Source organism: Prunus avium, chromosome 2 (genome assembly GCF_965620075.1).
Source record: "Prunus avium chromosome 2, drPruAviu1.hap1.1, whole genome shotgun sequence".
In the NCBI taxonomy this organism is placed as follows: Eukaryota; Viridiplantae; Streptophyta; class Magnoliopsida; order Rosales; family Rosaceae; genus Prunus; species Prunus avium.
In genome coordinates, this window is record NC_142285.1 from 2,489,400 (window position 1) to 2,515,322 (window position 25,923).

A 25,923-nucleotide genomic window follows, 5' to 3' on the forward strand; every position below is an offset into this window, starting at 1 on the left:
CTAACAAAATTGGAAAAAGTATATTTCTTTCGTTCGATTACTTTTGTAATGTAAAAAACTGACCCTAAAGCGCAAGCCAATTAATTTTTTATTATTGAAAATTCTCTTTATTCATTTTTTAATATAAAATTTGATTGAATTTCATAAAAACTCTTCTTAAATTTTTGTTAGACTTATATTTTTTGTGGGAAAGTAATTTACATGGCCTTCCATTTTCCAAAAAATTTACTTTATGTTTTTACTTCTAACCCTATCAACAGAAAATCGGTCTTCACTCCCAAACAAAAGCAAAGGGTTTAAACGCAATCCAAAGGGGAGGGTTTTAGAAACAGCCAACGGTTTCTTGTCTACCCAAAAACCCTAGCCATTGAATGTAGTTTGTTGAAGCTCAATGCTTCTTCATCACCAATAAAGGGTCATGGCTGCTCTGGCTCACGCCCTGCTCGGCATTCCATCTCGGTGTGGTCTTTGCCGAACCATTAATCCCAAGGAAGATTTCAAGGTCTGCGTTTTGGGGTTTTCTAGAGCAGCAAGTAGCTCTGGAATCTGTATTTCTAGGGTTCCAAGGAGGAAGAATGGTAATCTCACCGGCCCTTGGACGCTGAATGCAGCTCAAACCCTCATCGTCCACAATGCTCCAGCTCAGGCCACTGTTGAAATCCCTGTTACCTATTACCAGGTCACTGCTTTATTTATCTATTATCTTTAATCTGTCTCTGTTTAGTGTGGCAATTTGGTTAATTGGGTACTGAATTAGTTGCTATTTGGTGGGTTTTGTTATGTGCTGTTAAGCATGCTTGTAATGTGATTCTGTTTTCGAAGCTAAGCTAAGCAATACAAAAAGGGTGAGCTTGTGTTTGGACTAAATTATTCACTCTTTCCATTTGTTTTGAATTTACTTGTGGCTATTCAGCCCAGTTGATGAATTGCAGTAAAGCTCTGTTGTGAACTGTGTTTTTTTATTTCTACTTGCCCATATGGGGCAATTCCATGTCTTTGGTCATGTGTCACAAAAATTCATATATGCAAAAAGGTTATTATGTTGTAATGGTATAGTGAAATAGGGATTTGGATGCCATTAGATAATCTGTGAGCTTTGATTTCTTTTACAATTGTGTCATTGCATTTACAGATTGGATGTGTAATTCTGTAGCCAATAATGAAATTATTTAGAGTTTTGAGATTCAGTGTGCTCCTATCATAGGTTTGTGAATTGATGTTTTGTCTGGCTACGTTTATAATTTCGTTAATTCCTTTTCCCCTATTTCCCATATTCTGTGTTCCTCTGTAGTTATGTGTGCAACAGAGTGAGCTTGAATTGTTGAGCACGCTCTGCCATCCTTATAGTAGTTCTCAGAGTCTATATAGCATATGAAATTTGTGTAATGTTTACTCGTGGGAACATGATTATGAAATGCATCGTTGTGATAACATATCCATATTTTCTAAACTTTCTTATTATTCTGCATTTAGTGACTTAATGCCAACAGAATCAACTTGCAGCTTATTGGTGTTCCCGATCAAGCTGAGAAAGATGGGGTTGTAAAATCAGTAATGGATTTGAAGACTGCTCAAATGGATGATGGTTACACAATGGATGCTGTTAAATCTCGCCAGGTAGAGTAACATAGGGACTTGACAGCTATTTTGTTGTAAATTTTGTTTAATCCTAAAACTAAATTTTCTTCCTTACATCTTAATTTCTTTTAATTTGTTCTCCTCTTTTCGGTTTCTTTCCAGGATCTCTTAATGGATGTGAGAGAAAAGCTTATTTTTGGACCAGAATATTCTGGTAATTATAAGGGAAAGATTCCACCTAAATCTTCCATTCGAATCCCTTGGGCATGGTTGCCAGCTGTTCTTTGCCTGCTTCAAGAGGTACAGCTATGTTTCATACGATGTACTTGGTTTAGTGCAGGCTTAGTTTTCAGCTTACAGTTCTTGGTTTGAATATATATAATTATTTAACTAATTTTTCATTTGAGTTAAAGAAATATTCTTAAGCACTTGTTGAATAGTGATTAAATTCTATTCAGAACTTGATTTAGTGTAGTTTGTAGTGAAACTCATCTTGAAACCTTGAGTTTGAGTGTGAAATGTATCCTCCCATTTCTAATGTTACAGAAATTTTGCATCCTGTTTTTACTAAAAAAACATTTATGGTTTTGTAAGAGTGACATCACTAGATTTCTCCAATCCAGGTTGGTGAAGTAAAACTTGTGCAAGATATTGGTCGGGCAGCTGTTCGGCATCCAGATGCTAAGCCATATATTCATGATCTCCTTCTTTCTATGGCACTAGCTGAGGTAAGGAGTTTCAGAAAGAGGTCAGGATCTTGTACCATCCTTTTTGTTGCAGCCTCCTTTTCTTATCTTACGTGCTTTTTTGAAGTGTGCAACTGCAAAGATTGGTTTTGAAAAGAACAAGGTGTCCCAAGGATTTGAAGCTCTTGCTCGTGCTCAGTGTCTTCTAAGGAGTAAAAAGTCTCTTGAGAAAATATCATTGTTATCTCAGGTAATGGTCACAACTTCTATGTGCTTTTCCATGTTTTTTTTTCAGTATCTAACTATTTAACAAGGCATTTGTCAGTTCAGTCTACTCTATGCTGGTCCATTGCTCAAAAACAAGAGAAAAGAGAGTCGTGTAGCTTGTTCTATTTTGTTAACTTCAGTGCTTGTAATACTGTTGTGCAGATTGACAAAGCTAAGGCTATTTGTGAGTGTCTTATTGCATCAGAAGGTAATGATCTGAAAATTGCGGAAGCTTTTTGCCTGTTTCTTCTTGGTCAGGTATGATTCTCACTTTCCTCCAAATGTTATATTTTTCGCTGTTTCATTGAATTATTTTTGGTATCATGCAGAAGCTATGAATTTCCTTTTGTTTTTTAAAATTCTCCCTTGTGCTTTCTCAATTGAATATTCAGTGATATATTGGCTTCCAGGGTAATGAGGCTGAAATTGTTGAAAAGCTTCAGAAGCTAGATGTGAACAAAAATAAGTTAATACAGTCTCTATGTAAACAAGGAAACCTCAAAGAAGCCCTGCAATTCCTCCCACATGAGCCCAACCCGTCCCAACAGACCTATGAGATCTTAATACTCTCTTGCACCCGCCATAAATCTCTCTCTGATGGGCTTGACGTGCATCGCCATCTTGTAGATGGTGGGTGGGACCAAGACCCTTTTCTGGCTACCAAACTCATCGAGATGTACTCAGAATTGGACTCTGTTGACAATGCACGTAAGGTGTTTGATAAAACTCGTAAAAGAACTATTTATATGTGGAATGCACTCTTCAGAGCACTTACGTTGGCAGGTCATGGAACTGAGGTGCTAGATTTGTATCGACGAATGAATACACTTGGGGTTTCATCTGATCGTTTTACTTATACATATGTAATCAAAGCTTGTGTTGTCTCAGAGTGTTTGAGTTCACTCCTCCAGAAGGGGAAGGAGATTCATGGACATATTTTGCGGCATGGATATGGGGCACATGTTCATGTTATGACCACTTTGTTGGATATGTATGCGAGGTTCGGGTGTGTTTCTTATGCCAGTAGTGTATTCGATCAGATGCAGATTAGAAATGTAGTTTCATGGAGTGCTATGATTGCGTGCTATGCAAAGAATGGGAGGCCTTATGAAGCCTTGGAACTGTTTCGGGAAATGATACTTGAGGCCCATGATTTGTTACCCAACTCTGTGACAATGGTTAGTGTGCTTCAAGCTTGTGCAGCTCTTACTGCTCTGGAGCAGGGGAGGTTCCTTCATGGATATATCCTCAGAAGAGGTCTTGATTCAACCCTTCCAGTTATGAGTACCCTTATCACAATGTATGCAAGATGTGGTAAGCTTGACTTGGGCGAACGAGTTTTCAGCATGATGAATAAGAAGGATGTTGTTTCATGGAATTCTTTGATTTCAAGTTATGGCGTTCATGGATATGGAAAGAAGGCAATTCAAATTTTTGAAGACATGGTCTATCATGGAGTATCACCGAGTCACATTTCATTCGTTAGTGTCTTGGGTGCGTGTAGTCATGCTGGTCTTGTTGAAGAGGGGAAGATGTTGTTTAATTCTATGGTAAAAGAACATGGAATATATCCCAGCGTTGAGCACTATGCTTGTATGGTGGATCTGCTTGGTCGTGCCAATCGGTTCGATGAAGCAGCCAAAGTCATAGAAGATATGCGGATTGAACCAGGTGCTAAAGTTTGGGGTGCTCTTCTTGGATCATGTAGAATACATTGTAATGTTGAGCTGGCGGAGAGAGCAAGTAAAAGGCTATTTGAGCTTGAGCCTAGGAATGCTGGGAATTATGTACTACTAGCTGATATTTATGCTGAAGCCAAGATGTGGGATGAGGTAAAAAGAGTGAAGAAGCTTTTAGAAGCTCGAGAACTACAAAAGGTCCCAGGTCGGAGTTGGATTGAAGTTAAAAGGAAGATATACTCATTCATTTCGGTTGATGAGTTTAACCCACAGATGGAGCAGCTCCATGCATTGTTGGCTGAATTGTCAACAGAGATGAAGGACAGAGGATATAAGCCGCAAACTAAAGTTGTCCTATATGATCTTGATGAGGAAGAGAAGGAACGAATAGTATTAGGCCATAGTGAAAAATTAGCAGTTGCATTTGGACTCATAAATACCAAAAGGGGGGAAACTATTCGGATTTCCAAGAACTTGAGGTTATGCGAGGATTGTCACTATGTTACGAAGTTCATTTCCAAGTTTGCTGATAGAGAGATTCTGGTTCGAGATGTGAATCGCTTTCACCATTTCCGTGATGGGGTTTGTTCATGTGGGGATTATTGGTAGTTGCAGGCGATTATTCGTTTCTTTCATTATTTTTCCCCTAATAACTAAAGGAGAGAGGTTTTTGAGGTTATAGAGATCTTAAAGGTGTATACTGTATAATAGGAACTCTGTTAAAAATTATACATGTTCTTTGAAATCCTCATCAATAAATGATTTTTCTAATTTTATGATTCATATGGTGGTTATTGTAATTTTCTAACTCTATACTCTTTTTTGTACCACTGATTTAACCCTGATTGTGGATTAATAAAGACTTTAATTTCATTTCATTGAATTCAAGCAGGCCATAAGTTATTAGGATAAAACTCAATGAAGAAAAAGTTAATAGAAATTGTTATTATAAAACAGATAATTAAAGACACTTTTGGTTGGTACACCAGAGATTGAAAAGTTACTTCATTTTAATTCATTTTCAATCGAGCTGAACATTGGGGGCAAATGCAGACAAATTAAAAAAGTCTGAACATGAACAATATTACTTTCACAATCTCTTTGGACAAACTTGTGCAATGAACAAGTTGCCTTCAGTTGCATAATTCAAACCTTGAGGAAGCCCTTCTCCTTGAGGCTTTCAACAGTGTCCCTAAGACTTACTTCCAGTGGAAGGAAATTAACTCCCAAACTTTTTGCTTTTTCCTGTGATACTTGATATGTGGGTTCAGAAGGATTGGCCTCCTCATATCTGCCAACAATGAAACAAATAAATCTTTCCTTCCCTTAGAAATTTGTCATATTCGAAAAAGAAAATTGCCAATTTGTTGCATTTTGCAAATTATAACTTACTTTTCAGGTGGGCACAGAGAGGAATGAAGTTCATGTAAAATCTTCAGAACCTTGGCCATGGGTGTAACATGTCCAACTAAACAATATCTTCCATTAGATGAAGGAACCTCAAATGCTTGAACATGAGCTGAGGCAACATCTCTAACATCACTACATGAATAAATTGAACTGTTTACATCTTCAATATCTGCATGCATAGAAAAGAAACAAACTTGCATCACAAGAATCATCTAACATCAAATGACTAACTTTAAATGTTATTTTGTTACCTGAACCAACATTTCGTTAACATTCGATAAACATACCTAATACTCTAAGAAAATGTTTAGACACTCAACAATTATGCTAGCTGCCTCAACTAAGTTAGTTCTGACTCTCCATCATAGTCTGCTCTAACCAAGCAAAGATTGAAAAAGAAAAATCATATATAGTTGCTGAAGTGTACCGTTTTTGAGGTTGAGAATCACCTCCACAGAGAGATTAAGGCTTGGTTGTAAGAGTGGACCAATCACATAGGATGGATTTATGGTAACCAAGTCAATCCCATTTCCTTCAGCAAATTTCCAAGCAGCTTCCTCAGCTAAAGTTTTCGAAAGAACATACCATTGCTGGAAACACAGAAGAGAAAGAAGTTCGTACTAAACCAATATATACTTCCTGCCTTGTTTTATGTTAAGCATACCTCAATGCAACGAATCACATGAACAACTGATTTATTATTATTTTTTTTAATGGCAAAAAAAAAAAAACACAACTCAGATCGTTTAATTCAAAGACTTAGACATTTTGAGCTCAAGAAGATGGACAAAAACTTGGAATCTACTTCTGAAGAACAAATGAAGAACAGGGGAGAATAAAAGGAAAGACGAAAGATAGGATAATTATTCATCTCCTACATAATTGGATGCAGATACTTGTAAAGGTGACAAATTCATTCTAGTTACTGTCATGTAAATACAACAAATGAATATGAATTTCATGAATAAAAGGTGTAACTTGGAAGAAGATAATAAGCATGGGAACCTACACACTTACCTTCAAATTCTCACAAACAAAAGGATCTGAAAACCATGTTTCATCAACCACCACATCAGGGGTCAATGGTCTTCCATTGAATATGACTGCAGCCGTAGAAGATGTTAAAACTACCCTCTTGACAGTAGCGAATTTTACGCACGATTTTAGAACATTAAGGGTTCCCTTCACTGCAGGGTCAATTAATTCTGCCTGAGATTGTAGAGACAAAGAACCATTTCAGTTTCTGCATAAAAAAAAGTATGTTGATTCTGCAAAGAGGGAAATGTAATTTGTATCACAAGACACTTCTAGTCCCTGTAATTTTTAAACGGTTTATAATTTGGTCAAGTAGCTCACATTAGGTTGCAATCAATCACAGTTTCGCTTGTTCATGTTTTTCTAAGGGATTGGACTCGAAATTTGGCATTGTTGGAACCTTAAGGTGATCATCGTTAAGAAAAGGTGATCATTGTTATATTTAAAAATGTCCAATGGCTAGTCCAATCCCTTATCAAGAAGACAAAAAATAGTCAATTAGGTTTGAAGTATTTATGAAAGTAAAGGGATGAATGCTAGAACCTGTGGGTCAGTGCATGAAAGCATTACAGGGGATGCTGTATGAAAAACACCCTCACATCCATCAACTACAGCATCAAAAGATCCTTCTTCTAACAAATCTGCTTTGAACAAATGGAGCCTTTCTTTTGCCCCCTCAAGTGCCAATAAGTGTTCTGTTTTCTTCGGGTCATCTGTGGCATATGCATAATTACAGAAGTAATTAGTTCATAAAAAAGGTCTCACCGTACAAGATTAGTCACTAATTGTATTGTTATAGAATACAGTTAGAGAGTTAGTTATATGTTAGGGAGATATAACTCTCATTCAATCTAGTTTGACACAGTTGTTTTCCTCTTTAATATTCACTCTCTCTTCTCCTCTCTCCTCACGGTGTTGGGTCCAAAATCTAGTTTGACATATTTTTAGCACATGATGATAAGGCTGGATCTGAAGAAAAGTGTTATTTCGATATGATTATGGATGAGAACAATAATCGAAATCCAGAAGTTTCTGTTGATGTCATCAAAACCAAGAAGTTGAAAATGAAAATCATCCAAAGAAAAACCGTTTTTCGGGAGAGAGAAAAAGGGAGAAGAGATTTAATAGTAGTGGCATATCTATATATATATATATATATACACTGACTTGGGTCACGGACGGTTGCTTTGACAATATAAGCTCGTTCCAGTAAGAGCTTCACCAGCCAGGATGCTATGAAACCAGATGCTCCTGTTACGCATACCACCTTCCTTGCTTCGTTCATCCTCCTGATCAGAAGAAGCTTTATAGTTGGAAGTTTTCGCTTCAGCTTTTTATTTACTTGAGAAGTGAGCTGAATATTTTATAGTTCGTGACTAGTGGTTTGGGGAGAGGGGGCCATATAAGTTAGGTGAGCTAGCTTTTACTCTTTAAAAATTGTGTACACAATTGCAAGTAGTTTTTGTAAACTTATAATGGGGCTTTCGGGGCCACGGCAACTTGAGGTCAAAGTGGGATGGATGTGGAATCTCATGACCACTTGTTTTTTAAGTGCCAATTTTGTGAAGGGATTTGGAGGCTGGTTCTTCGTCGCTGTGGGGTTCCGTCGTTAAATCCTCCTTGGCCATCATTTTTTGGTTATATATTATTCACTTACCAAAAAAAAAGAACAAAACTTGAAGTCAAAGTGCATTAAACTTTTAAAATGAAAAAACGGATGAAGTTTATCCTAGGTATGCACATTGTAACAAAATTTTAATTGAGATGACAAATTGATTCAAATTTTGAGATGATAAAGTGCAATAAAGCCTATAATGGAGAGAATTTTTGTGACATGATTAACTCTTGACTATATATATTTGGCCAAAAGTCACTTTTGGTCCTTGTAGTTTGGTACTTTAATCATTTTTGACCCTATAGTTTCAATTCCGTCAATTTTGCCATTGTAGTTTCGTATTTGTAGCAATTCAAGAACATGTTAGTATTCTTGTCAATTTCTTTAACGATGCAAGAGATAATTTCGTCAACCCAAAACCCTTGAGCGTAAAAGCTTGTTTGAAATTCGCCCCATTTCATATTAGGGCTCGAAATTCAACCATTAATCCTAATTTTTGAAGAAACTTAAACCCAAACGACCAATTTCAAGCCCTAATATGAAATTAGGGGAGTTTCAGACGAGCTTTTATGATCAAGGATTTTGGGTTAATGAAATTGCCCCTTGCATTGTCAAAGAAATTGACAGGAATACTAACTTGTCCTTGAATTGCTACAAATACGAAACCACATGGTCAAAATTGATGGAATTGAAACTATATGGTCAAAAGTGGTTGAAGAGCCAAACTACAGGGTTCAAAAGTGACTTTTAACCAATATATTTCTTGGTTTTTCTTGTGTGCGAGGGGTTTTGATAATTATTTATTTGTGTTCTAGTATTTTAATGTCGAACCCTTAATTATTAGAGAGGTTCACTATTATACCCAATATAGAAGCCCAAATTATAAAAAAAACATATATGAAATAGACTTTAGAAACACATCCAAACCCCATTTACAACAAAACAAAAGGGCTTTTAACTTATTTTAAATTACAAAACTGCCATTGATTTCTTAAAACAAACCCAACCCCAAAATCCCATAAAAAAGCCCAAAACACTCAATAGGGTATCAAAGTAATTTAATAATTAAAATTAAATTCAATAGGGCTAGCTGTCATTTTTTGGGTTTTTTTTTAAGGTTTGTTTATAAAAATTAAATGGTGTAGGATTTATCTATATTATGAGTGCTAAGAATGGATATATGACTAAACATCTCTAATTATTATTCTCTTGGACGGTTGAGTTGGATTTTTGGGCTTTTCACTTGGTTGAGTTTTTCCCTTGGCAAGCCGCAACTAGTCTTGTAAGTTGTATTGTATGGCCATGTCTTACGGATCCTCCCCGGTACAATGATTAAATGAGATGGGGTCCACATTAGTTAGTGTGGGTAGGTAAGTTTCTCTCTACGTATGGCGGATGTAGAGTTTGATGGGGCCACAAGCTTTACACTATACGGTTTTTTTCTGTAATTTATGCCTATACTCCATGTATAATAAAGAAGGTCTAGTCCAATAGAAAAATGGTTTTAACTTGCAAACAAAAGGTTTCAGGTTCGAACTCCCATGATACTTAGTGTATGTGTGTGAGAAACCCCACTCTCTAGTTTAGACTATTGTTTGTACTAAAAAAGAAGAAGATGAAAAGATGCCTGTGAACTCTGTCAAGAATTATACATGTTCTTAGAAATCCTCATCAATAAATGCTTTTTTAATTTTATGATTCATATGCTGGTTATTGTGATTTTCAAACTCTATAGTCTTGTTTGCACTCTTGTTTTACTGGAGATAGTGATAAAATACATGATTAATTCATAACACGATCAGGCCATATAAACAAATGAAAAGCTAATAGAAATTGTTATTAGAAAACAGAAAAATTAAAGGCACTTTGGTTGGTGTACACCAGAGAAATGAAAAGTTACTTGGTTTGGTTCATTTTCAAACAAGGGTTTCTTCAATTGAGCTATCAAGAGCTGAAAGCAACTCCTGACCATTCTGGGCAATTGCAGATAAAAGTCTGAGCATGAATAATATTACTTTCACAATCTCTTGGAATAAATTTAGCAGAAGAAAAAAAAAACACTTGAATTTCCAATACGCGATCAACTTGTGCAATGAGCAAGTTGCTGTCAGTTGCATAATTCAAACCTTGAGGAAGCCCTTCTCCTTGAGGCTTTCAATAGTGTCCCTAAGACTTACTTCCACTGTAAGGAAATTTACTCCCAAACTTTTTGCTTTTTCCCGTGATACTTGAAATGTGGGTTCAGAAGGATTGGCCTTCTCATATCTGCCAACAACGAAACAAATAAATCTTTTCTTCCCTTAGAAATTTGTCATATTTGAAAAAGAAAATTGTCAATTTGTGGCATTTTGCAAATTATAACTTACTTTTTAGCTGGACACATAGAGGGATGAAGTTCATGTAAAATCTTCAGGACCTTGGCCATGGATGTAACATGTCCAACTAAACAATATCTTCCATTAGCTGAAGGAACCTCAAATGCTTGAACATGAGCTGAGGCAACATCTCTAACATCACTAGATGGATAAATTGAACTGTTTACATCTTCAATATCTGCATGCATAGAAAAGAAACAAACTTCCATCACAAGAATCATTTGAATCTTGCACCACAAGAATCAGGATTTGGTTACTTTAACAATTGATGAACATTCGTACTCCAAGCAAATGTTTTGGTACACATCTAATTTCCTAAAAAATTGCCTGCATCTACACCAATCTTGCTTGCGGCCCTAACTAAGTTAATTCTGAGTCTCCATCATACTCTTGCTCTAAAATATATATATATATATATAGTTGCTGAAGTGTACCATCTTTGAGATTCAGAATCATCTCCACACTGAGATTAAGACTTGGTTGTAAGAGTGGACCAGTCACATATGATGGATTTATGGTAACCAAGTCAATCCCATTTCCTTTAGCAAATTTCCAAGCAGCCTCCTCAGCTAAAGTTTTTGAAAGAAAATACCATTCCTGGACATAGAGAGGAAAGGGAGTTCATACTAAACCAAGATATATTGCCTTGACTGAAGCAACAGAAGATGCCAAATAACAAATGATAATGAATTTCATGAATAAAAGGTGTAACTTGGAAGAAGATTATAAGCATGGGAGCCTACACACTTACCTTCAAATTCTCACACACAAGAGGATCTGAAAACCATGTTTCATCAACCACCACATCAGGGGTCAATGGTCTTCCATTGACAATGACGGCAGCCATAGAAGATGTTAAAACTACCCTCTTGATGGTAGCGAATTTTACACACGATTTTAGTACATTAAGGGTTCCCTTCACTGCAGGGTCAATTAATTCTGCCTGAGATTGTGTAGACAAAAGAACCATTTCAGTTTTGAACTCTAGACTATAAGAAATGAAAGTAAAGGGATGAATGCTATTATATAGTACCTGAGGGTTAGTGGCTGAAAATAGGACAGGGGATGCTGTATGAAAAACACCGTCACATCCATCAACTGCAGCGTCAAAAGATCCTTCTTCTATCAAATCTGCTTGGAACAAATGCAGCCTTTCTTTTGCCCCATCAAGTGCCAATAAGTGTTCTGTTTTCTTTAAGTCATCTGCGGCATCACAGGCATAAATGCAAAAGTAATTTGTTCATCAAAAGGGCCTCTGCATACATATGCTCCATTTATTAATTTATTTTTATTGGGTGATGATATTTTGTTTATTTCCAAAGTTCTTTTCTAACCTTATTATCTTTCTAGTATAAATCCTAATGGTAAAAAATATTAACTCATGAAAACATTTAAAAACCATGTTTTTGACATATATATAATCGGGAGATTGTCCATTAAGGATTTTATGTGAAAGGTAGTTAAGGATTTATAATCACAGTCATTTGATTGCATGTATGGTACATATTAAACCCACTAACACTTCTAATGGATGGTCGAGATAAGAAGTACTCTTAGCCAACACTAGGGTGTTCTCTATTTATGCTGGTCATGAGCGTGGAGAAAAAAACTTGTACACTGTTGGCTTGATCTACAATATTGTTCACTCACATTTCTTTGATAGCTTATGTTTTTGGAACCTAATGGTTTTCTATCTTGGTACTTGTTAGAGACATTTAGATGATGACATCATGTGTTGCAAGATTAGTCCATATTCATAATTGTCTAACATTAATCACATGATTACACATGAAAACAACAACCGAAACTCACAAGTTTTTGTTGATGTGATCAAAACCAAGAAGTTGAAAATGAAAATCATTGAAGAAAAAAAAGTTACCAAACATGTTCTCAGTACTTAAAAAAAAAATGAAAAATGAAAACTGTAAAAAAAAAAATTGAAAAAGAAATGATTAGCAAGCAAGTAATTAGTTTGATACCAAGTTTAGTGAGAGAAAGCGAGAAGAAATGAAGTATAGTATATTATTCTCCAATAAGTATTTAAGTTAATAATTGATTACATATTTCTAATCTCTGCTGTTGGATTGCATTTATTAAATGTGTTGGTAGATTTAATATGCAACATACAAACAATCCAACGGTCAAGAAATATGTAATATATATATATACTGACTTGGGTCACAGACAGTGGCTTTGACAATATAAGCTCATTCTAGCAAGAGCTTGATAGGCCATGATCCTATGAAACTAGATGCTCTTGTTACACACACCACCTTCCTTTCTTGGCTCATCCTTCTCCTCTCATCACATTAAGATCTACAGTTGGAAGTCATGGTACTTCAGCCTTTTATATACTTTGATTAAGTGAGCTTAATATTTTTAGCTCAGTCGATGATGACCACTTCAACACAAATTTTAATGATACACTACTACAAAAAGGGGAAAAAGACGACTAGAAAACGACGACGGTAGAACAAAAGACATGGTGATGGCTATGGCTACAAGAGTATTGCAGCTTGGAAAGTATTGCATCAGTATACCCTTGTAGCCATAACATTCGAGGAGATGTGTGTTGCTCCCAAGAAAAACCATGTTATGTTGGAACTGCAGTATTAGGCTATGCACCCTGGTCATCAGAAGTCTGTCTCTTGCATCTAATCTAAAGCATCTTTTATTTATGTGGCTCTTGTCAACCGCTATGTGTTTCACTATCATATTGGCAATGATCACTCACCTATATGTTGTGTTGGTGATACCGAAAGCATTATGAATCCAGTTGTTCATTCCATAAACCATTATAGGCCAAGATTTTTTAATATTTTTTAATTTTTGCTTCTGCTGGTCGGTGGCTTCTATGATATTCAATTTGTAGTTTGGTTGGTAAAGAAGCTTAAGTGCTTATGGCACAAGTATAGACATATGCCAACATTATGTAATAGGAACATGGATGTAGGTTGCTTAGAGTAGAGGTGTCAAACGGACCGAACCGGCCCCTTTAGAGTTGGGCATTAGGACTTTGAGCCAACCCACTTAGTAAACAAGCTGAGCCAAGTATGTCTATTTATAAAAAAAAACATTAGCTTATATATTACATTAAAATTGAAACTTCAAAAACTCGATATGCCCCAAGGGCTAGACTATTGTTTTGGTTTAAAAGATTGAAATTTAAAAAACAAAGTCATTATTTAATTTATAAAGAAATCATTAATTTTAACATATGTTACTTAAAAAATGGGCACAAATTTAATATTATGATGTACTATTTTTCTTTAAAAACAAATATAATATAATATATGGGGCTTTAACAAGCCAATTCATTGAGTCAGCCAGTGTCAGGCCCGATTTTGATTAGGCTCGTGTCGTGCTAGGCAATATCTAATTAGATCAGCCTCGTACCGTGCACAACCTGACTTTGAAACGACACCTCTAATCACAACTCAATGAGATAGGGAATGTTATTTAAAAATTGAAAATTATTATATGAGCAAATTTTAATGAAGAAAAAAGAAGAAATAAAATATTAGGGAATGATATATATATACTGACTTGGGTCCCGAACCGTGGCTTTGACAATATAACCGCGTTGTAATAAGAGCTTCACCAGCCATGATGCTATGAAACCAGACGCTCCTGTTACACACACCACCTTCCCTTCTCTGCTCATCTTCTCTCTCTCTCTCTCTCTCTCTCTCTCTCTCTCTCTCTGTATATGTGAAGCTTTTAGTATTAATATATGGTGTGTTGGTGGGCTTTTATGGTGAGATAAACAAGCTGAAGATCAGAAGTGTCCATGGAGGCAAAGTCAGTCCAAGTTGGCAACTACTCAACGCCGACAAAAATGGAAAGATAAAGTACAACGAATGTGGTCGTTGGTTATCATTTTTCTACAATTTATTAAAAGTACTTTTTATGTAGTTTAAGAACTTGTGCATTACAGAAGATCTTTGCGTGCATTGATTCGTGGGATAAGAAAAACTATATTTATAAGGTTAGTAGCCGTAGCTTTTAATTTTCATTTTATGTCACGTTTCTTCCACTTTCCACCAACTACCATTTTTCCATCTAACTTAAAATATTTCATATTTTCAGACCATGTGCTTCGTCAAACACCATGTTTTGAGAGTTTGAGAGCCAACCCAGGTCCGGCCATTAAACTGGCAGGCTAAGGTTCCTAAGTTAGAAGCGTGTAGAGAAGATCGTTTTGAGCACTAAATAATTAACTGATGAGATTTTCTATTTAAACCTCGCACTTCTCTTTGTTCACTCCAATACATAAATTATTAAGCTGTTAGTTTTATTATTGTGTAAAAAGACAAAAAAGGTCATTCAACTTAATATTTAACCATAGTACATCTATCTATACACACACTCCACCACTCTTCATATTAAGTTGTAGAAAAATACAAACTCCTCTAGATCCTATTGCTAATGAAATCTAGTCCCGTAAGAAAAGGTCTTAACTTGCATTTCAGTGGTCTGAGGTTTGAACCCTACCACACACATCTTTGTCTGAGTAATTAACCTTTTTAATCACATGATAAAAACAACCTTGTGAAAACAACAAAATCTCATGTATACTACAAATATTGTTTAATGATTTAATGATTTAAGTATTAGAGTGAACAAAGAAAAGTGTGGGGTTTAAATAGAAAAACTCTTTTATTTATTTATTTATTTTTCAGCTTGAGATGTATTTAAGGGTAGTTTGGGAAGATAGTGGAGTTTTCTTAGAAATTGTGAAAATTTAAATTAGAAGTTGGGGTGAACTTAGAACATGGGGTGAACAAAGAGAAGTGTGAGGTTTAAATAGAAAATCTCATAAATTCACAATAGTTCGAACAAATAATATTAAAATATACACAATATTATTGAGAATTAATTTAAAGATAGTGAAGCAACACAATGCCAACTTGAGCTTTTTAATTATTTATCTATCTATATATATAAAGCAAAATGCAGAGAATTGTGAAATATTCAAAATACCAGAAAATGCCCTCAGTTAATTCAAACATTAAGAATTGAAATTATTAATTAAATGAGGATAATATGGTAAATTCACTTTTTTTTCATATTAAAAGAATTAAAATTAAAAACAAAATCAGATAATAAGTCCTACTTTTTTTTTTTTTTGGTAAAAGGATGAGGGCAGCGCCCCTAACAAAAAGGACTACAAACAAACTAAGCGGGGTTGGGCAACCCCTACAATATCCTCCACTAGGATTGTAGCAGCCCAAGGAGGCACAGTATCAAAAACGCATAATCCCAGATCAATATTATAGCTCCAAGTGGCCAGGCAGTCCGCTAAGCGATTCTTCTCTCTGTAAATATGATTGACATCACAGATATTCAACATATTCATGAGGTTTCTGCAGCTTGCAATTAATCCAGCAAGAGGATGTAGTTCATCAACAGCAGCCTTATTGGCTAAGTGGACGGCAATGGCAGAGTCCATCTCAACAATCAAAGGGAAAAGCCTTTTATCAACAGCCAGCTTCAAACCAAAGAACAAACCCCACATTTCAGCTTCCAAAATCTGGCCCTTGCCCAAGTTCACAGCGAAGCCACCCTTCCAATCTCCCATAGAGTCCCGGATGACCCCTCCCGCACCAGCAGCTCCAGACAGAGATTTCCTAGAGCCATCAATGTTCAATTTAAAGAGGCCATTTGCAGGCAGCTCCCAAACAAGCGAAATCAACACTTTGGGTTTTTTTCCACTCGGTACAGTGGAAGAATCAACCCAGTCATTAATTGCGTGGAGAATTATTCTTTGCGGATAAGGAGGCAACTCCTTCTTATCAGTAAATATATAATGGTTCCTCCATTTCCAGATAAACCAGCATGTGAACAAGAACACAGAGGACCAAGGCAGACCAGCCCCCCAAGTAGCCTTAGAGCACAAATTCCCCATAAGCCAGATTTGCAAACTAGTAGTAGATAGGTTAGAGAGTTGTCTAGGAGTGCAGACAGCGTCCCAGACCTTTATGGCATTAGGACACTCTCTGAAGAGATGGAGGACAGATTCAGAGTGCCAACCACAGAGGCTGCAAGAAGGGTATGTGGTTAAGTTTCTTTTAGTTCTCTGTTCATTTGTCAGGATTTTGTCTTGGTACACCAACCAGAAGAAGACTTTCAGTTTAGGAGGAACATTAATTTTCCAAAGCACATCCCAGAAGGGATCAGAACGACCAACGTCTCTGAACAACAAATCATAAGCAGATTTGACAGTGAACACACCATTAGCGGTAGAGTCCCATATATGAATGTCCCTCAGGTTAGTACCAAAACCAATAGGGTAACTAACAATCTTTTGGACCAAATCCTCACTGAGCATAGTTCTCAACTTATCAACATCCCACCAGTCGTCTTTCATGAACTCAGAAACTGTACAATCAAGTTGGGCAGGCCTTACGATACCTTCATGCTGGATGAGAGGGATGTTAGAGATCCACCTATCATTCCAGAAATGGACACTGTCCCCTTTACCTATCCTCCAAATCATACCTTGCCTGAGTAACTCAGCTCCATGTAAAATACCTCTCCAAGTGGAGGAGCAGCCCTTTTTTCCTTGGAGAGTGTTCTCTAAGATAGAATGGCCCTTCATATATTTTTCTTCAAAAATTTTTGCCCACAGTCCCGGGTCCCCTCGATGGAGTCGCCACCCCATTTTAGCCAGTAGAGCTTGGTTCATATCTGAAGTTTTTTTGAAGCCCAGGCCCCCTTTGTTCTTGGGGCGGCAAGCTAAGTTCCATTGGCATAAGTGAGTCTTTTGTTTTGTCCCACTTCCCCCCCAGAAAAAGTTACGATTTAGGCGGTCCAAGCTATCACACGTGCTTGCAGGGAGTTTGACAGTTTGCATAGCATAGACAGGGATTGATGCCGTAACTGCCATAATCAAAGTGGCCCTCCCAGCTAGAGATAATAACTTGCTTTTCCATCCTGCTAACCGTTTATTAACTCTATCGATCAGGCTATGATAAGTAGTTCTATTTATTCTGGAGTGCAGCAGAGGCATGCCCAAGTATCTGCCTAAATTTGTAGTGAGAGGAGATCCACAAATATAGCTGATTTCACTAGCCACAACACTGCATGTGTTAGGAGAGCAATAGATCATGGATTTCTCAAAATTAACTGTCTGACCTGAGGCTTTGCAGAAAGTATCTAAGCAGTGTTTCATAAGTCCTACTTTTATGCAACATAACTACCCATATTATCTTTTCTTAATTCTAAAAATAAAATAAAAAATAAAATAGAAAACCAATTGGCACATGGGGCTAGTAGTTATTTTAAAAAATGATCAACTTGAAAAAAGAGACAAAAGGGATAATTACATACAGGAAGATTGAGCCATATATATCAAGATCTGAAAGCAACTTTCTAAGAATTTGCGTAGTCAATGAGAACGGTCTGAACAAGAACAAAACAAATCTCATCATCCCTTTGGAGTTTAGCAGAAGAAAAACTACAAAATGCCAAAATGTGACCAACTTGTGCAGTAAATTAGGAAGTTTCTATCTTGAGGAAGCCCTTCTCCCTGAGACTTTCAACAGTGTCCCTCAGACTTACTTCCAATGGAAGGAAACTAACTCCCAAGCTTTTTGCTTTTTCCTGCGATACTTGATATGTGGGTTCAGAAGGATTGGCCTCCTCATATCTGCCAACAATGAAACAAATAAATCTTTACCTTAAAAATTTGTCATATTCGAAAAGGAAAATTGCCAATATGTGGAATTTTGCAAATTATAACTTACTTTTCAGGTGGGAACAGAGAGGGATGAAGTTCATGTAAAATCTTCAGAACCTCGGCCATGGATGTAACATGCCCAACTAAACAATATCTTCCATTAGCTGAAGGAACCTCAAATGCTTGAACATGAGCTGAGGCAACATCTCTAACATCACTAGATATATAAATTGAACTGCTTACATCTTCAAATTCTGCATAGAAAAGAAACAAACTTGCATCACAAGAATCATCTAACATCAAATGACTGACTTTAAATGTTATTTTGTTACCCGAACCAACATTTCGTTACCTTAACATTCGATAAACATACCTACTACTCTAAGAAAATGTTTTGACACTCAACAATCATTATGCTAGCTACCTCAACTAAGTTAATTCTGACTCTCCATCATAGTCTGCTCTAACCAAGCAAAGATTGAAAAAGAAAAATCATATATAGTTGCTGAAGTGTACCGTTTTTGAGGTTGAGAATCATCTCCACAGTGGGATTAAGGCTTGGTTGTAAGAGTGGACCAATCACAAAGGATGGATTTATGGTAACCAAGTCAATCCCATTTCCTTCAGCAAATTTCCAAGCAGCTTCCTCAGCTAAAGTTTTTGAAAGAACATACCATTTCTGGACATAGAGAAGAGAAAGAAGTTCATACTAAACCAAGATATACTTTCTGCCTTGTTTTATGTTAAGCATACCTCAGTGCAACGAATCACATGAACAACTGATTTTTTTTTTTTTTTTTTATGGCAGAAAAATCAACTGAGATCGTTTAATGCAAATACTTAGACATTTTGAGCTCAAGAAGATGGACAAAAACTTGGAAGCTACTTCTGTAGAACAAATGAAGAACAGGGGAGAATAAAAGGAAAGAAGAAAGATATAGGATAATTATTCATCTCTTGCATAATTGGATGCAGATACTTGTAAAGGTGACAAATTCAATATTGTTAATGTCAGGGAAATATAACAAATGAATAATGATTAAATGAATAAAAGGTGAAACTTGGAAGAAGATAATAAGCATGGGTGCATACACACTTACCTTCAAACTCTCACAAAGCAGAGGATCTGAAAACCATGTTTCATCAATCACCACATCAGGGGTCAATGGTCTTCCATTTTGCTTGACTGCAGCCATAGAAGATGTTAAAACAACCCTCTTGACGGTAGCGAATTTTACGCACGATTTTAGAACATTAAGGGTTCCCTTCACTGCAGGGTCAATTAATTCTGCCTGAGATTGTGTAGACAAAAGAACCATTTCAGTTTTGAACTCTATAAGAAATGAAAGTAAAGGGATGAATGCTATTATATAGTACCTGAGGGTTAGTGGCTGAAAATAGAACAGGGGATGCTGTATGAAAAACACCTTCACATCCATCAACTGCAGCGTCAAAAGATCCTTCTTCTATCAAATCTGCTTGGAACAAATGCAGCCTTTCTTTTGCCCCATCAAGTGCCAATAAGTGTTCTGTTTTCTTTGAGTCATCTGTGGCATCACAGGCATAAATGCAAAAGTGATTAGTTCACCTAAAGGGCCTCTCCATACATATGCTCCGTGTATTTACTTTTATTGGATGATGATATTGTGTTTATATCCAAAGTTCTTTTCTAACCTTATTATCTTTCCAGTATAAATCCTAATGGTAAAAATATTAACTCAAAACATTTAAAAACCATGTTTTTGACATAAATATAATCGGGAGATGGTCCATTAAGGATTTTATGTTAAAGGTAGTTAAGGATTTATAATCTCAGCTATTGAATTGCATGTATGGTACATATTAACTCACTAACACTTCTAATGGATGGCCGAGATAAGAAGTTCTTAGCCAACACTAGGGTGCTCTCTATTTATGCTGGTCACGAGCGTGGAGGAAAAAACTTGTACACTGTTGGCTTGATAGATCTACAATATTGTTCACTCACATTTCTTTGATAGCTTATGTTTTTGGAACCTAATGGTTTTCTATCATGGTACTTGTTAGAGACATTTAGATGATGACGTGTTGCAAGATTAGTCCATATTCATAATTGTCTAACATTAATCACATGATTACATATGAAAACAACAACCGAAACTCACAATTCGTCTTCTTCGTAGATTTCACATGGGTTATATAAACCCAAGCAGCACTAGCACTCATGGGAGGAGAGGATGTATGAAGATAGATGAGAGAGTGAAAAAAGAGGGGACGCACGTGGGTGGTAGGGAGTCTCTGAGTTGGGAGAAGAAAAGTCGAGAAGAAGGTGGAAGGTAAAGTGTGCTAACATTTTTTTTTGTTGATAATCTTGTTTTAATCAAACATTAGTTTCAGATAATTTTAGGTTTTCTTTTATTAAAAACATTAAAATATTAATGAAAAATTAAAAGTTGAAAAGAAATAACACTTCATTGTTTATTTTGTTCTCATATCCTACTACAAGAAGTTCTGTACTCAATAATATGTATTTATTTTGGGGAAAAAAAAAATTGTATGTATAAAAAACACTATTATGAGATGCATCTTTGGTAATTCGTATTTATATTTATACATCACAACAACACCCAATAACATTTTTGGTGTCTGCCTGAGTAATTAGAAATAATTTTAAAAAATTATTTTTTAGTCCGACACAGCACCAAATATAGGTCTTTACTATTTTTACAATCTAGCTTCTTAGTCCGACGCAACACCAAGCGTAGGTCAGTACTTAATCCAGCTTAGGCCAATCCGAGCTAATCCAAGATAGTCCTAGAATTTAGTCCAGTTCATGACAGTCCGCCATACCAAACGACCCCTAAATGTTTAGCTAAATTTTATGGGTGGGCTATGTTTAACCCTCCACTTCTGGAGATGGCCTAAGGTGTCAAATGGGCCCGTCCAATTTAAAGTTGGCTCATTAGGACTTGGAAAGGCTAGAATGAGGAGGTTGAGTGAGGAGGTTATTTGAGGAGGAGAAATCTCACCATCAACAACAAAAAACAAAGCACATGGGGGGGTGCATTGGGGGGTCCACACCCCTTTTGATGGTGAGATGGGCCTCCTCAAATAAACTCCTCAAATAGCATCCTCATTCTAGCCTTTCCGCATTATAGAACTCCCATTAGGACTTTGGGTCATGCTTGGGCTGGTCCACTTAATAAACAGAGCGGTCCAACCTGTCCATTTATTAAACTCATTAAATTAGGCCTGAGCCAGAGGCCATATCCTATATAAGGCCAGGTTGGGCCTATATGGGTCCAAACAAACACGACTTATATGTTTCACAATCCGAAAGCATTATGAATCCAGTTGTTCATTCCATATACCATTATAGGCCAAGATTTTTTAATTTTTTAATTTTTTAATTTTTGCTTATGCTGGTGGGTCGCTTCTATGATATTCAATTTGTAGTTTGGTTGGTGACGAAGCTTAAGTGCTTATGGCACAATTATAAACACATGCCAACATTATGTAATAGGAACATGCATATTGGTTTGCTTAGAGTAGAGGTGTCAAACGGACCGACTCGGCCCTTTCAGAGTCGGGCATTAGGACTTTGAGTCAACTCACTTAGTAAACGGGCTGAGCCAAGCACGTATGTTTATAAAAATCATTATCTTATTTATTACTTTTTTTGTAATATATATTAAAATTGAAACTTCAAAAACTCGATATGCCCCAAGGGCTAGACTATTGTTTTGGTTTAAAAAATTGAAATTTAAAAAATAAAGTCATTATTTTATTTATAAAGAAATCATTAATTTTTAAAATATGTTATTAAAAAAATGGGCACAAATTTCAAATATAAATTTAATATTGTCATGTACTATTTTTCTTAAAAAATAAATATAATGTAATATATGGGGCTTTAATGGGCGATCCATTGAGTTGGGTAGTGTCAGGCCCGACTTTGTTTGGGCTTGTGTCATACCAGGCCATATTTAATTAGATCGGCCTCGTACCGTGCACAGCCTGACTTGGTCCGTTTGACTAGAGGATTTTGGTCAAATACCTTCCCCCCTCTCCCCCCCTTACAGCAAAATGAAACAAAATTTCCATGGAATTCATGAGACTTCAAGGGTAAGGAAGCAGGGTGAGTAAGGTGAATCCGCCACTGTGTATTATATAAGAGAACATACACCGAATATTTACTAAAATTAAATTGTAAAGTTATTTCGGATAAGGAATTAAATTTAAAATTTCATATCCAATTATATGTGATGCCAAATGGAAATATTCTTTCCAATATGCACCCGTAGTTAATATATACCTTGATTTGAAGAATCGTGAACACAATATGTTATTTAAAAATTGAAAATTATTATATGAGAAAATTTTAATGAAGAAAAAAGAAGAAAGAAAATAGTAGGGAATGATATATATACTGACTTGGGTCACGAACCGTGGCTTTGACAATATAACCGCGTTGTAATAAGAGCTTCACCAGCCATGATGCTATGAAACCAGACGCTCCTGTTACACACACCACCTTCCCTTCTCTGCTCATCTTCTCTCTCTCTCTCTCTCTCTCTCTCTCTCTCTCTCTCTCTCTGTGTGTATATGTGAAGCTTTTAGTATTAATATATATGGTGCTGGTGGGCTTTTATGGCGAGAGAAATGAGCTGAAGATCAGAAGCGTCCATGGAGGCAAAGTCAGCTAAAGATGTCGATGTCAGCAACTACTCATATGTGGTCGTCCATGGAGGCAAAGTCAACTTGTACAACGTACGTATATGGTCGTTGGTTTTGTCATTTTTTACAATTTTATTAAAAATACTTTTTATTTGGTGGAGATTTGCCTATTGTAGTTACAGTTGCGTACATTAATTCTTGGGATAAGAAATAATATATTCATAAGGTTAGTAGCCATAGCTTTTAAATTTCATTTTGTGTCACATTTCGTCCACTTTCCAGCAACTACCATTTTCCCATCTAACTTAAAATATTTCATATTTTCAAACCACATGTGCTTCGTCACACACCATGTCGTATTATTTTTATAGGGTCGACTTTGAGAGTTTGAGAGCCTTCCCAGGTCAGGCCATTTAGCAGGCAGGCTAATTAAGGTTCCTAAGGGCTCGTTTGGTACGGCGGACTGTTATGGACATGATTAAATCCTGGAACTATCTTGGATTAGCTCGGATTGGCCTAAGCTGGATTAAGTACTGACCTACGTTTGGTGCTGCATCGGACTAAGAAGCTGGATTGTAAAAATAGTGAAGAACTATGTTTGGTGATCTGTCGGACTAAAAAATAAATATTTAATTAAAAAAAATTTAACCTATAAATAAATAAATATAAAATTATAATATTTATTTTTTTGGTCAATTCATCATTTCATTAACTTGTCTGTATGTAACGGTGAAACGTTTTCATCTTCTTTTCTCTTTTCTTTATTGTTTATTCTTTCTCTCTTCTCTCTCTCTTCTTTTTTATCTCATTTTCTTCTTTTCTTTTCTTCCTCTTTCTTTCCTTCTTTCTTCTCTCTGTTTCTGATTTCATTACTTTCAGCTTTTCTCTATTTGGAACTTCTACGAATTGGAACTGCTTTTCTCTTCTTATTTTTGGGTTTCATTATTCTCTGTTTCTGGTTTCTTTATTTTCTGGTTCTTCTCTTTTACCAATTCCATAAACCTATTCTGATTTGTGTTTTTCTCTTGTGTACAGACAGAGATGACGAAGAGAGATGGTTCTGGGTTCTACGGGTGGCTGGGGTGGCGAAGAGAGAGGGGTCTGTGTGTGGCTTGAGGGTGGTGGTCATGAGGGAGAACAAATTCGGGGGAGAAGGTGGAGCACTGGGTATTGGGTTTTTCCAGAGTCTGTCGATTGGGTCTCTGGTGGTGGGGTTTTGATTCAAGGCGCAAGGAAATCCAGCAGGACTCGAGTGTTCGAAATAGCGATGGTGCTATTTTGCGAAGTGCATTTGGGGCTCGCTGTGTAAGACATGCGAGTCCGGTTGTTTTTTCACTGTTGGACTATGGAGTCTCATTTAAGCTAATCCCCTTCCTTACCAAACATGGGTTTTAAGTGTTATTTAGCCCAATCCAGTCCAGTGAGGCATAGTGAGGCCTACCAAACATGGCCTAAGTGGCGTGTAGAGAAGATCATTTTGAGCACTAATTAATTAACTGATTCACAATAGTTCGAACAAATATTAAAACAGACAATTGAGAATTAATTTAAAGATAGTGAAGCAACACAATGCCAACTTAAGCTTTTTAATTATTTATAGTTATTTTAAAAAGGGTTATCTACTGTAGACGTCCCTGAACTTGGCCCCCAGTTGCAATTGGGTCCGTGAACTTTTTTTCATGCCAATTACATCTTTTAACTGGATAAATAGTTGCAATTTGGTCCTACCGTCCAACTCTGTCAATTTGTCCGTCAAAATGAGGGGTAAAACCGTCCTTTCTAGTCTGAAGAGAAAAACTAAAAAACTGAAAAATTAAATAAATAAATAAACTTAAAAATAAATAAATAAAAGTCCCTCTCTCTCACAACCCATTCCCCCCTCCTTATCCCAACCCCCTCAAAACCCAGATCCCAACCCAACCTGCAACCCACCCCCCATCGCCGCCGCCGCCAACTTGTTCTAGAAAAATTGTAATAAAATTCCAGCCAGTATTGAAATAAATTGTCAAGAACTACGCTTTCAGTAAACTAGGATCTTCATTGATTATTGCCCAGATATAATGACTTGATTGAAAAAGAGTTCACTGAAAGAAAAAAAAAACATAGCCAGGGTGTACTATAACAGTATGAAAGAAATGCATGAATTCGAAGCATAGCAGAACAAACAGAGAGGAAAATTTGAAAAGAGAATTGTGAATACCAGCTGATTGCTTGCCCAACATTCAAATCAGAAGAACAAGAAGAAAAAGAAAGAAAGCTCTTTTTAATTACACATTTTCTTGTTTTGAAACTCTCTCATTCTCTTTATCAACTAATGAAAAAAAAGCAAGTTCATTTATTAGGTTACCTGCATCGAGATGAAGACATAGAAATTCCTAAAACAAAGTTCATAGTCAATTTATGACCAAACAACAAAGCAGATGCTATGCCTGTGAAGATAGTGGCCACTGTGGACGAGTACTTCTTTAGAATCGTATCTGAAAATATTGAACCTGCAACCCACCGCCCCATCGCTGCAACCTATAAAAAAAAATTATTTATTTTTAAGTTTGGGATCTGGGTTTTGAGGGGGGTGGGATAAGGAGGGGGGAATGGAAAGAGAGAGAGAGAGACAGGGCGAAAAAGAGAGCGACTTTTATTTTTATTTTTTATTTTAAAGTTTATTTAGTTATTTTTTCAGTTTTTTTCTTCAGACTTGAAAGGACTCTTTTACCCCTCATTTTAACGGACAAATTGACAGAGTTGGACGGTAGAACCCAATTGCAACTATTTATCCAGTTAAAGGATGTCATTGGCATAAAAAAAAGTTCACGGACCCAATTGCAACTGGAGGCCAAATTCAGGACGTTTACAGTAGATAACCCTTAAAAAAATTATCAACTTGTAAAGAGAGACAAAAGGGATAAATATATACAGGAAGATTGAGCCATATATAAAGATC

At 36.3% G+C, this 25,923-nt stretch overlaps 4 protein-coding genes across 6 annotated transcripts; 1 reads left to right on the top strand and 3 right to left on the bottom strand.

Annotated features, from left to right (window-relative positions):
- Positions 1-277: 277 nt before the first annotated feature.
- CRR2 (Tetratricopeptide repeat (TPR)-like superfamily protein) lies at positions 278-4,993 on the top strand. 3 transcript variants are annotated; one of them, XM_021945867.2, is made up of 7 exons: positions 278-679; positions 1,504-1,617; positions 1,741-1,878; positions 2,202-2,306; positions 2,392-2,514; positions 2,694-2,789; positions 2,942-4,993. In XM_021945867.2, exons 1-7 carry the CDS (start codon positions 419-421, stop codon positions 4,817-4,819), a joined length of 2,715 nt encoding a protein of 904 aa, XP_021801559.2. In that variant the 5' UTR covers positions 278-418; the 3' UTR covers positions 4,820-4,993. The 3 variants fall into 3 exon arrangements, with proteins under 3 accessions (XP_021801559.2, XP_021801560.2, XP_021801561.2); XM_021945868.2 differs by having other exon boundaries at positions 456-679; positions 1,491-1,617; XM_021945869.2 differs by having other exon boundaries at positions 540-679; positions 1,474-1,617.
- Positions 4,994-5,136: 143 nt separating this feature from the next.
- On the bottom strand, positions 5,137-8,069 carry LOC110745742 (phenylacetaldehyde reductase). Its single transcript, XM_021945871.2, has 6 exons — positions 7,823-8,069; positions 7,199-7,368; positions 6,638-6,829; positions 6,048-6,210; positions 5,603-5,789; positions 5,137-5,501 (listed from the first exon to the last, which is right to left on the bottom strand). Exons 1-6 carry the CDS (start codon positions 7,938-7,940, stop codon positions 5,357-5,359), a joined length of 975 nt encoding a protein of 324 aa, XP_021801563.2. The 5' UTR covers positions 7,941-8,069; the 3' UTR covers positions 5,137-5,356.
- Positions 8,070-10,183: 2,114 nt separating this feature from the next.
- LOC110745741 (phenylacetaldehyde reductase-like) lies at positions 10,184-14,352 on the bottom strand. Its single transcript, XM_088249571.1, has 6 exons — positions 14,192-14,352; positions 11,679-11,848; positions 11,397-11,588; positions 11,080-11,242; positions 10,637-10,823; positions 10,184-10,535 (listed from the first exon to the last, which is right to left on the bottom strand). The coding sequence occupies exons 1-6, from the start codon at positions 14,307-14,309 to the stop codon at positions 10,391-10,393; spliced, it is 975 nt and encodes a 324-aa protein (XP_088105697.1). The 5' UTR covers positions 14,310-14,352; the 3' UTR covers positions 10,184-10,390.
- Positions 14,353-17,974: 3,622 nt separating this feature from the next.
- LOC110745743 (phenylacetaldehyde reductase-like) lies at positions 17,975-22,970 on the bottom strand. The gene is made up of 6 exons (XM_088248338.1): positions 22,740-22,970; positions 19,704-19,873; positions 19,427-19,618; positions 18,843-19,005; positions 18,394-18,580; positions 17,975-18,296 (listed from the first exon to the last, which is right to left on the bottom strand). The coding sequence occupies exons 1-6, from the start codon at positions 22,855-22,857 to the stop codon at positions 18,143-18,145; spliced, it is 984 nt and encodes a 327-aa protein (XP_088104464.1). The 5' UTR covers positions 22,858-22,970; the 3' UTR covers positions 17,975-18,142.
- Positions 22,971-25,923: the final 2,953 nt, after the last annotated feature.